Below are 12,394 nucleotides of genomic sequence, written 5' to 3'. Positions count from 1 at the left end.
CCCTAAAAAAATAAAAGGCACTCCCTACCTGATTATTCGGGTGCGCTTCTGCGTGTAAGGGGTGATGACCTTGAAGAGAAGTTCCATGGCTCCATTAATTCCCAGCATGGCCCCCGTGGTGACTGAGAAAGATGAAGGCACAGCAGTTATGGAACAGCAGTTATGAACCAAGCGTTACGTTCAGCATTACAGAACAAGCCTAAAAGATCGGGGGCGGGGGTGGGGGGCTGGGGTCCACCGCCTTCCTCACCAAAGGCCACTTAAAAGCAGAGGGACTTGATGGTCTTTTTTCATCCCTGGCTCAGAAGTCAGGATCACCTGAAAGGCCCATGTGAACTTCTCACACTACCTTCTCTCCAAAGGGGGCCCCAGCCGTGACATCGCGTTTCGTTTTCTAATGGCCAGTGGCACTTCTCCATCAGAATAGTCACGGCACTTGCTGAAGAGAAGATGTTTCCGTAAGGAGATCCCTAGGTGACAGGCACGAGCACTCACGCACACAGGCATGCACACGCACAGGCAGACAGATGAACATACACACTCTGCCAGTCTCCTATAAAGCTCTTTCTTAGACCTGCTCTGCCGTTTGGAGACTGCACGATGAGAAAGTCGCAGGTGGATGGGTTAAGGTTCGGTACAATCTGGACTGACTCCTTTAAAACTCTAAGATGTAGCCTAACGAAGAAGAGAGCACTCTTTCTGTTCTCTTCTAGTTCTAAATGCCCCTAAGACATTTCTGCTTGGACCTCCCATGACTGAGACTTAGACTTGACTATGCCTCTATCCATCACAATGTCAAAGGAAGAATTAGTTCTTCCTGCTCAGAGGTAACTAACCTGAGAAATGTTTGCCATTTTGCCCAATTAGATGGTTATAAAAACACAGCCAGAGATCTGGATAATACTCAAAGGGGTAGCTGGTCATCCCAGTGACTTCAGATAAGTATTTTGGACACAAAAAACTCTGGACGTCACTCTCATCTCCGGTGACGCCCCAGCCTCTCCCGTGTACCCTACTGGGAGCATTCCAATCATGTTTTAGGGAGCATTCTGGTCATGTCAAAAAACCATAAGAGGAATCCACAGGATACAAAATGGAATCAGTTCGGCAGGGGACGAAAGCTTCAGCAGGAGAAAGCGACGAGGTTATCTTTGAAGGTAGGACTGTTTTTTTTCTCTCTCCGAGACTGCGTTGGTGCTGTAGAGCAGAGCCAGAACGGATCGGGGAAATGTGAGTAGAAACAAGCGTCACGGAGAAGCAGGGAGAGAGAAACGAGGGGGGCTTATGCCGGCTTCCTCCGAGCCGCAGGAGAGGAGATCGCATGGAGACCTGCAGGCTTTAGTACAGTTCACCCCAGTACAGTCCACCAGAGCGAGACCGAGGCTGACAGCTCCGCCTTCATGAAGACCGCATGTTGCTGGCACGTCCTCGGGCACGTGTCCCTCCCGAGGCCAGCCCGGGCAGTAACTGCCTGGATCAAAATTCAGGGATTTGGCATCCCAGCCCTGCCCATCAATCTTCCACTCTCATGGCTCCTAACTTGGTCCTTACTTCTAAAACTGAGAAAACAACAGGCCGGAGCAATCTCTTGGCAAATAATTCGCCAAAATTCTAGTATGAAGTTAGAATTAGGGAGGAGAGAGGGTTGAGCGTGGATCCCAACATGGACGACGTTAGACTCGGAATTGGGGAAGGGTAACGACAAGACATTGTCACTGAGTTCTTCCATGTGGGGTGCCTGCCAAGGTTAGGCCCGCGGCAGCTCTATAAATACCCCCGTTGGCCATCTGAGAGCTGCCTGAGGGTTCACTGCCTGTCACCGACCCATTCCGGTTCCGGCCAACTCCTTCTGCAGATAACAGTGGCTAACAATTCACTAAACAGACAGCCATCCATAATCCTCATGAACTCTGCTGGCCTCTCATCAGTTATGTGAATGTACAGAGATGAGCAGTCTAATTTTTAAAATATCTTATGCAACAGTTAGTTGGTACGACACATGGAGTCTTAGAATGTGAGATAAATGGCCACCTCCTCACACCCACAGGCAAATCACAGCATTTTTTTTCAGAGCTGAAGGAATTCGTCAAGATCTCTACAACCAACAGAGCTAAAAGAAAGGTCCGTTATCCAGTCTAATCATTCCACTGGAAAACAAAATGAGATACTTCAGATTGCTATTGGCGACCTCCAAATGGGAGTGACCCGCCTTCTGTCTATTTGGTAAAGAGAGCTGTCCTTTAGGCAAAGCCATAACTCCTCACTCACATTTTCCTTTCACCCTGTCCCAAAATCAGCATTCTTTGCTTTTCCGGTCAACATACATGAGTGCAAGCAGAGGTCGTGTCTGTGAACATGGCGTCCAGAACCTATCGCGTGATTCGCCAGCAACGCTTCCTCATTAGGGGTCCCCTGAACTTAATGGAAGGAACCGGTGAAATGCATACCTACTATTTTAGTAGTTCTGAGTATAGTTGGGGGGGATCATCTGCTTACACCCCTTATGTGTGCCTTTCCTGTTATTTCAAAGGACTAGGAGATGCTAAAACCTATCAAGCAACCGCCATGTAACTCTCACAATCCCATCTACCAAGTCTCCAAGCGTTTGTCGCCACTGTAATTGCACAGAGGAAGAAACAGGTTGAACAGGTTAAGTGTCCACGTCGTGGGACTCTTAAGAAATCAGTATCAAACCCAGGTTTTCCTGGCTCGAAGCCCATGTTTTATCTTCCAGAGAACATCACAGCTAAGTAATTATCGCTTTTGTTCTGTAGGAAAGGGGCTCAGAGAGGTGAAATAAAAGCCTGTGCTCCTCGGACGTGTGATAGGTGTAGCACCTCGTCTATTAGTAGGAACCGTCTCCATGTGGAAAGTCCAATAACGTACACGTTGGAGTGAGACTCTCAGCCCACATGACCTGTCTGCATGAAGTCGAGCAAGTACGTCATTCTTCTAAGTTTTCTTTTTCTTTTTGTTGGCCATAAAGTGGTAAGTCTAAATACAGGATAGTGAGGATGATCAGAAATCCTCCAAATCAGGAGACGGTAAATAAGCACCAGCCCATGTGCTAGTTACAGACGATGCTGAGAAACCTTGTGAGATGCCATCAGGTAAATCATGATCAACGGGGACATAGCAGGGAGCTCTGTGACGGGAGGGTCGGTCTTGACAGGTGTTAACCCACCGCACTGTGCTGTGCATGTGATGAGGATTGAATAAAGTCTGCCCTCTCTTGCCATAGGCCTTCTTCCCCTTGCTGTACTAGTCGAGAGGCCTGGAGTGCTAGAATGTGTGGTCCCCAAGGGAAAACAATATTGACATCTAACTTTTGGAACAGCCTCCAGGGTGAGGAGGAGATGAAGAAGAAACTTCACACCACTACAGCGTCCAGCACATGAGGCTCCTCGTGGTTTATCTTTTGGGGACCGCATCTGTTCTCCACTTTCCAACAGCACCCCCACATGGCCTCCAAGGAGCCCCAGCCCAGAGAGCCACAACTGAGTCACTTACCACTAGTGGCAAACACACGCAGAGCCCAGAGACAGTGGAGGAGGTTCTGGCTGTGAGACAGGTTTTTCCTGGCCAGAATCAATGTCACATCAAGGGCTTCCAACTCCAGGGCCTTCTGTCCAAACTTTTTATCTGCGGACACAAATCAACCCATCTCAGCTGTGCTGCCCGTTCGTGATGAGGGCTGGACGGAGTGTGGGGGAGAGAGGAAGGCAGAGTGGACGGTGGGAAGGAGATAATCAGGTAAATCATGATCAACGTGAGCCAATGAGACGTCTTAGATCTTATAGCAAATGCTACTATGTATGTCCCCACTGGAACCAGATGGCTCAGAAGAGCTAATTCGGGGTGCACATATGGTCCTTTATTCTTCAAATAATATTTATATGAAGCCTGGTGGGTTGTTTGACTCGCAGCCCCTTAGGTGTAAGAATATTTCTGGTTGTCCTCAAACGTGAACTAGTTTAGTAGGGCAAAAACTTCTAAGGAGCTTAAGTTATGTAACATTGAAAGGCAACGCAGGGACCTAGATTGGATGCTTCTTTGAATGTGTCCATAAAAATTATGTTGGGAACATTGGGAGAAATCGAAATGAGTCTACATTATGCACTCATTGTTATTTTGTTAGATTTGTAATCGCAGCGTTGTGGCCATGTAGGAAAACATCCTTTTTCAAAGAAATGCACTCAAAAGTATTTAGGAGCAAAATGCTATCTGTAGCTTTCTTTAAAATATTTCAAATAAAAATAAATAAGTGAAGAAAATATGTCAAAATGTTGGCAGTTAGATCTAAGAGATAGGTACATGAGGTCATCTTTCTATGTGACAGAGAGAACTTTATGATAAAGAGTGAAAACAACTAAGAAAATAAAAATTTCCCTCAAATTTCTCTAAATTGTTGATCCAAATAACCTGACATTTAGTGTTGCAGGTAAACTGTTATGATTTCAATAATTAGTCAATAAGAATAACAATAAGGGGAAAGTGCCATTTATTCTGTGTGCCTGGTTCCCACTGTGATAACATGGGACCATGCCACCTGTCGCATTTGTTTGTGCCCTTTCCAAAGTGTGATGTACAAACTGCCATGTTTGTTTTTGCAGAAATATAGTCACTATCAGAGTCTTCCCAGGTGGAAATGAGTACATCAGAGGCCATATCCTAAACCTGGTTTACCAACATTTGCCTTTGGATCAAAGGACATTAACATAGAGATTGAGACTAAATTCATATGACCCATCCCCTTCAGAAGAAAGATAGCTGACTGGCTCCATTAGCAGACAACCTCATTTCTGTTCGGTTCAGGTCAGCCCCTGGCAACTTGAATGTGAAGGTGAAAGACGACAATCTCTCGATGACAGAAGTTGTGTTGACGTAACTATGACAAGAGTAATATCTAGGTGTATAACCTGAAAACCACTGACCTGATACGTCTTTCATCTCTGTCCCATGAAACTCACATGATTCTTGTTTGTCGTGCCTCTTGAACCCACATGCTAAACACATGACACACGATACCTCACGTAAACCTACAGCAACCCTAGAATTAAGTACTGAGACCCTTCTCATTTTGTGGATGAGGGCTCAGTGGCTCAGAAAGTTTAAGGAACTTGCCCAAGGTCAAGCAGCAGATCAGTGTCAGGGCCAGGTGTGAAACCCAGATCTGAGTTCCTAGCTTGTGTTATTTATGACAAGGGTCTCTACCATGTCCCTTCTGTCTTTTGCTAGAGCTCCCTTGTCCCACGCTTTGCTTTGTTGACTTCTTACCCTTGACTTCTTACCCTTCAAGTTTGGGCACAGATGTCACCTCTCCCTGACCACACCTGTCATTGGTGAATTATCACAATCTGCTATCCTCTAGTGAATTACTTGTTTACTTTCTGGCCCTTTCATACTTAAATGCAAGCTCCATGAGAGAGGATCCTTTATCTGCCTTGGTCGCCATGGTATTATTCTCAGGGCCTAGAACAGTGCCCAGCCTGGGGAGACATGCTGTAAAGACCTGCTGACTAATGAATGAATTTTACTGGTTTTGTCTGGAACTTGCTCACGCAGGTGCTGGGTGACACCTTGGTCTCGGTTTTTTGTTTGTTGTTTGTGTGTGTGTGTGTGGAATGTTAAGTGGACACGAAGCAGAGACCCACACATTGCAAAGAAAGTGTGCTCCAGAGCCCCTGTGCCCTCGGCTGCCACTGCTGGCACTGGACGTCAAAGGTCCATCTGTCAGAGGCCCCGAGCTTCTCGACTGTGACCTGTGTGACTCTGCACACAAGTGGAGTTCAACTGTTATGACTGATTTGCGATGTGCGCAGGCTTCCTGAGTGCCCGGGCTTCTAAAACCATGCTCCGAGAAGTTCCAGAAATTTAGGAAGCTATTTCACAGAGAAAGAGAAATGGGGGTGAAGCCTAAGAGGGAAGAATTCGAGGCCCCCGTGTTCCCTTTGCCTCGGGAAGCCTCGCTTCTATGTGACTTACGGTATGGGCTGAAAACGGTCTCCAAAAAACATGCATGTCCACCTGCAACCTCAGAATGCTAATTTACTTGGAAATAGGGTCTTTGCAGATTTCATTAGTTGAGGTCATACAGGTTTGGGTGGGTGCTAAATTCGATATGACCAATGTCCTTGTGAGAAGAGGAGAGGACACGAGGAAAGACACACAGAGTAGAACACCATGTGAAGGCACAGGCAGAAATCAAAGCAGTGTGTCTACCGGCAAGAAACATCAGGGGGTTGCTGGGAGACGGGCATGGAACAGATTCTCCCTCGGAGCCTCCAGGAGGAACCGAGCCTGCCAACACCTTGACTTTGGACTTCAGACCTCCAGAACTGTGAAAGGATAAATGTGTTTTGAGCCACTCACTTTGCGGTGATTTATTACGGCGGCCACAGAAACTCATGCACGTACACGATGAACTGCCGTGTAAGATGATATTTGTAGAAATGTTCCTTTTATTTTTAAAGTGATAAAAACTGCCTTGGAGTGTCTCCTCGGTGTCCTCGATACGACCCATGCCCTATCCTAGGCTCTGACAACAGGACAACAAAGTGACCTCTCCTACGGTCCTGCCATCGCCACCCAAGTGTCCATAACCTCCCTACACTTCCCCCACACAAGCTCCCCAAGTTATTTTCATCACCACCACCACAAAAGGGCCTTTCGGTCACCCTCAGGTCTGGGGGTGCGGGTACCTCGTGGGCCAACTTTGGCCAGCAGTCGGAAAAGGGGCAGGAGGACGTCATAGTCTGGAGAAGCTGACCTTGCTGCGCCCACCAGCGTCTGCAAAAGGGCTTCGCTGCCACCCTTGCTGATCATGTAGCGAATCCTCCTGTCTGTGCCTGAGGGGCAAAAAGCAGAGGAGAGCCGAGCCACGAAAAATCACCCTCATCGTCCTGGAGCAGGAAGACGACCTCGCAGCTAGAGACAGAGCAAGGACTGGTTCCCTGCACCCCAGAAACCGTACTGGGGAGCTCCTGAACCAATGTGTGTTCAAGTTGTGCTATCAGGTAAGGGGCCAGCACAGTGGCGAGAAGGGGGTATGGCATGAAACGGAGAAAGGATGGCACGTGTAAGAACCTGGGTGCCTTCACCTGCGAGATCTGTCATAAATGGAGCCTGGAATCCGCTTTCCTGAGGACTTATCAAGTCTTCAGCGTCTGCGTGTGTACTTGTGTGTGCGTGTATATACGTATGCGTACGGGCCTATGGATGATCATATACTTAACAGGAGAGGGACCATAACATGGCTCTGCTACAGGTTTGATCATGTGTAAAAGGGACTGGGATTAATAGCTTATCGGGAACAATATTATCAATGGTGTAATGATTTTTTTTTCAGTAACGAATGGGAGGCAAATATAGAAACAACTGGAGTAATCCTTTGAGAAACAAATGCCCCATCATTTTATCTAGAAAGTCTAGAAGAGAGTCTGGGGCTAGGATGAAGAATGCCGATCTTTTTAACCAAAAATAATTTTGAACAGGGACACCACCCCCCACACACACCTTGCCCCAGGAGAAGGTCAAAAGCAGTGATTACATTTCAGCTTAGAAGGGGCCCTGGGTGATTCTCTATGCACTGGGCGTGGTTGACCTAATCGAGGTGACCGACCGGGTAGGACGTTATCAGCAAAGAAGACCCTCTCGTGTTCACCCTAATGAGAAGTAGCTTCCTGTGCTGATGGAGCCGAGGACTCAGCGCCTACGTCAGAAGGACACACGGTTTCATCTAAGAGTTCCGGACGCCTCTGGACAAATGAAAGGCAGTGCTATCCTGCGGCTTCACCCACAGAGGTCACCTCGCTCAGAAGACTGCGGGGAAGTCACCCCGCCACCGAAGGGCAGCACCGTCTACAGAAGATCCTTGGTATCCCTTGAAACTGCGGCCTGAGGCTCTGTGGCTTTGGCGTGTTGTTCGTTGGGGTACTGGCCATGTGATGTTACTATATCTTTCTCATGCAGTGTGGGACTGGTGGACATAGAAATGAAAACTGGCCGAATGCTGGAAGGTCCAAAACTCTTGTGTTTCCCAGGCTCCTCACGTGGACATGAACGAACAGAGGCGTGCCCCGGTTAACTCGGTTCATTCCAGTGACGTCAACTCCGCCATCTTACCTCTGACAGCTTAACGGCCTACCAGGTCCAGCCTCACGTTCCTGTGTCCACCAGACACGCATAAGCGGAGGCTGCCCTTACCCGGCTCTCTAAATGGGCCGCAGTGAGGGAAGCAGAGTGAGGAGGGGCATAGGAGTGTGGAGGACAGACAGCTCCTACCACCCAGAGTCTCACTTCCTCCTACGCTGGGGTCACTGGAGGGTGGGTGACAAGACTGAAGAGCCCAAAGGACCATCAGCCCCGTTGACTCTGGGTCTTATTAACTTCATTTAAAAAAAAAAGACGGGCTGATGATCCTGTCTCAAAGAAAGCGCGGGCTGGGGCAACCCTCCAGGCCACACGGATTCTTGGGCGCTACCAGAGTCACACGACCCCCCGTCCATCACGAGCGAGGAGGGCCTGGCCTACTCACCAACAGAAAGCAGATCTCCGAGGACCTGCACGATGGGCAGGATGGACTCCTTGTCAGAGCAGCCCTGCAGAGGAAAACACAGACAGCCATCTGTAACTCGTCAGCAGAAGGACAGAGGTGGTGTGGTCAGGGTCGGACGTGGAAGTCACCGGGCTGTGCTTCCTTCCGCTGAGGAAGCCTTCCTATTGCACCAAGGCGCCCTGAAGAGATGCTCCTTAAATAAGTACAGAGAGGGGCTCAGTGACATAAGGGGCCCAGCGGCTCTGCCTCCCTATGTGGCCTTCGGGAGCCCTCCAGCCCACTTTGTGGTAGCAAGACAGGCCAAAGAATAAGCAGCAGTAATTTCTGCAGAAACCACGAGGGAAAAGGGGTTTGTGAGCCAAGGCAGCACGGTGCCGTCATTTCTGTAGGCCCGGACCCCTTTTAAGAGCAGGGCAGAGAGCAGAAACAGAAACCTACTAAAACGCGCTGACGAAAACGCTCCCCTGACTGATCAGGAAGAGTTTTTGTTTTCTCCGGAGACACCTAGGGTCGGACCGAGTCTCGTTGCGTCGATGTTCTCTGTGATGCCTGACAGTCCACCCTGTTGTGGAGACGAGAACGCTGAAGCTCAGAGAGGGCCTGTCCGAGTCCCCCGAGACCACCCGGACTCCGGGGAAGCAAAGCCCAAAGCACACCCGGCCCAGTGGGCTTCGCGCTGTAATACGCTCATTTTGTGGGTGGTTTTGTTGTCGTTTTTAAGATCCCAAGAACTTGTTTATCTACGAGTTGTAAATTCATCCCTCAACCACCGTCTCCCGAATCTGCACCCAGGCCCTTAACGGCACTTCTGACCAGCTGGCCAGCAGTTCAAGCTCCCACAGCCTCCCGCTCAGGTTCAATTAATTCGTGAGAGCGGCTCGCAGAACTCGGAGAAACGTGTTACCTACTGGAGTCCCAGGGTCCTGTAAAAATATATGACTCGGGAAGAGCCAGACAGGACATGCGGCGGGCAAGGCGTGAGTGGGGCACGCAGCGGGTATGCTCTGTCCCCGAGCACCCACATTCCCGGCACGTAGCCCCCAGCCCGTCTTGTGGGGTCTGACCGAGGCTTCATTACCGTCGTCGCCCCTCGTCCACGGGAAGACACTCCGAGACCCCCAGTGGGGACATAAAATAGCACTGAACCCTGCATATGTTCCTTCCTAGACATACATCCCTCTGATAAAATTCAGCTTATAACTTAGGCCCGGGAAGAAATGAACAACAATAACTGATAGTAAAATAAAACAATTATCACAATCTACTGTAATAAAAGTGATGGGGGAGTTGGTCTCCCCCCGTCTCTCTCAAAACAGCGTGTTTCGCCGATAGAGAACACGTTGTTACCGTCACTCTCAGCAAAGCTCAGCGCGTGGTTGGTTGGTTTCTTATTAAGTCGAGCACGTTCACCTTGACACTTAAAAGACACACCTTGGCGTACCCACACTGCTGGCATCGCTTCTCTTGCGCTTTGGGACCGACATTAAGTAAAAAAAAAGAAAAAAAAGGTCACTCGAACACGAGCCCCGCGTCACGTCAGGAGGCGCTGGGAGGAACAAGATGGCCCCACGCGCCAGCCGCACGGCCGGGGAGCGTCTGCGGCGTGGAGACGCCGGCCCGGGGCACGGCTTCCCACTTAGGAAGTGCTTCTTCCTGCGGCTTTCAGCGTACCGTTTTCGGACCGAGACCGACTGTGGGCAACAGAAACGGCAGAAAAGCGAAATTGCGGAGAAGACGCGACTTCTGTGCGTTGTCTGTGGGTTCGGCCTCCGGCCTCCAGCTCCTTTCTCCTCTGTGCAGAGGGAAAATGAACGTTCCAACCCTCTAACCACCAGCGGGTCCCTGGTTCTCCTGGCGACCGGCCCCCATCCTGAGGTGGTGTCCCAAAGCCACCTCATTAACATAACAAGAGACGCCTTGCTCACTCTCCTGGCTTAGGGGCTCCCTGCCAGAAACTGGAATAAAGACCCAATGTAGATTTCTTATTATCAATCGCAATGTCCCAGCAGAACTCCAGCCCTTTGCACGTGGATCCGACGTGGAAAACAAAGTTCCCTGATCAACTGCTCTGTTTCTGGATCCACCTCCGGCAGCCCCGTAATCACTCTAATTTCTGAGAGAGGCGGAGAAAAGATCGAATCCAGGCTGTGCAGGACGGTGTAACTTGTAAGACGCTAGATGCATTCGTGAATGAATGTAATGTATCGGGTAGCGATGCGTGGTGAGCGAAGGAAAAGAAAATGAGAGGAAATGGAGAGATAAGAGGAAGGAGAAGAGAGAGAGAGAAAAACTAGTAAGGTAGAGACTGATGAAAGGGAAGTAACAAATCCAGATTCATTTCCTTTCACTCATTAATTCATGTGCCCGTCCCACAAATGTTCACTGCAAACCACCTCTGTTCCAGTCGCCAGGTGAGGCAGTAAAGATACCCTCTGCCCTCGTAGGGCTCAGGCCTGGCTCAGGTGAGCAGTCGGCACACAGTTAGGACCTGGGAATGGTAAGGATTTTGCGACGAAGGCGCTGGGAGGATCCAGGAAGGAGCGTTTCACCCAGCCAGGTCCGTGAGTGACGGAGGACGCTGAGAAACGAACCAGAAATGGGCCTCGGGGAGGGTTTCAGCCACGTCATAGCTCTGCGTGCCCACAGGGAAGCACCACAGAGCCTGGCCACACTGCAGCGTGAAACCGCTTCCGGTAGGACCGGTCGAGATGAAGCAGCTGAAGGGAACCGCAAATTTCCGTAGACAGGAACTGGGGCTTATCCATCTCTGTGTTCCCACCTCCTAAGGTGTAACGGATGACCCATGTACTTAGGACATTAATGTTTCAAGTTAAGGAATTGCCTCCCTTATTACGATGTCCACTACAATGCCCCAAGAATAAGCAATGTCTCATATGCTTCTGCTTACCTTCCCACAAGGGTACCGAGCTAGGCATGCGGGATGTACTCGATCACCACCCCTAAACTGGTTTGAGATACCATCATGCTGGAGAAGAGGCCCCCAACCAACACAGTTGGCTGCACACACATGAGCTGTTCCTCTGTAACTGTTTTCACGTTCCCCCCTGCCCAGGGAATGGTCCACAGTTCCTCCTGTTCACGTGATTGATTTTTGAAGTGATTATGGATAAGGGAATATGAACAGAAGTCTGCTGACAGATTCCAGAAAAGACGTAGCTCTAGGATTTAGAAAAAGAAAACATTAAAAAAAAAAAAGGGAAAAAAAAAGCTCTTTTTGGACATCGCTGTATTGAGGACATAATCCTGGGTCATTGGTGGCATTCTTAAGTCCCTGAACCAGCTCTATGGAACCGTCTAACTGTGAAGTTTCAGATAAGAGAAAGTAAATATTCTCACTCATAAAGGTCACTTTTACTGGGGTCGTTTGTTACAGGATTTCAATGCGATGAAAAATTTATACCCCCACATGCCCTCTTCCCAAGCACTACGGTCTTAATAAACAGGAAAGAAACTGATTTCACAAACTAACTATAGGGCCAGCCCAGCAAGAAAACCCTGCCATAGGAACTACGAGACAGTGTCGTCATACAGATGCTGAGTTCATAATGGCCTCACTCAGCTCCGAGCCAGAATATGGATCATCACAATGTTGTTCTTCTTTAAGTAAAACTTATGGCTATCGGTGGAGAAAAAGGAAAAAGGCTCCACAAAATCTCGACTGGCACTAATTTATGCACTGCTATATTTACCAAAATAAATATTTTACACTGTTTAGAAGAACACAAAGCCGTTATCACACCCACAGTAATAATAAATGAGCAATTAAAGAAGGCAGGATGCGATGTGCCTTGATTTTCTTCTAACGATCCTTTTAAA

At 48.9% G+C, this 12,394-nt stretch overlaps 1 protein-coding gene across 1 annotated transcript in view; it reads right to left on the bottom strand.

Annotated features, from left to right (window-relative positions):
• The window catches only part of AGBL1 (AGBL carboxypeptidase 1), a 535,540-nt gene that overhangs the window by 333,543 nt on the left and 189,603 nt on the right, over window positions 1-12,394 (bottom strand). Inside the window, exons 5-8 of the mRNA XM_039858445.1 lie at window positions 8,537-8,600; window positions 6,702-6,848; window positions 3,511-3,642; window positions 29-122 (exon numbers count right to left, since the gene is read on the bottom strand). Coding sequence (XP_039714379.1) covers window positions 29-122; window positions 3,511-3,642; window positions 6,702-6,848; window positions 8,537-8,600 — 437 coding nt within the window. The remainder of the gene's footprint in view (window positions 1-28; window positions 123-3,510; window positions 3,643-6,701; window positions 6,849-8,536; window positions 8,601-12,394) is intronic.

Source organism: Pteropus medius, unplaced genomic scaffold, assembly GCF_902729225.1.
Source record: "Pteropus medius unplaced genomic scaffold, Ma_sr-lr_union100, whole genome shotgun sequence".
Taxonomy (NCBI): Eukaryota; Metazoa; Chordata; class Mammalia; order Chiroptera; family Pteropodidae; genus Pteropus; species Pteropus medius.
This window is presented reverse-complemented; position numbering and strand designations above follow the sequence as displayed.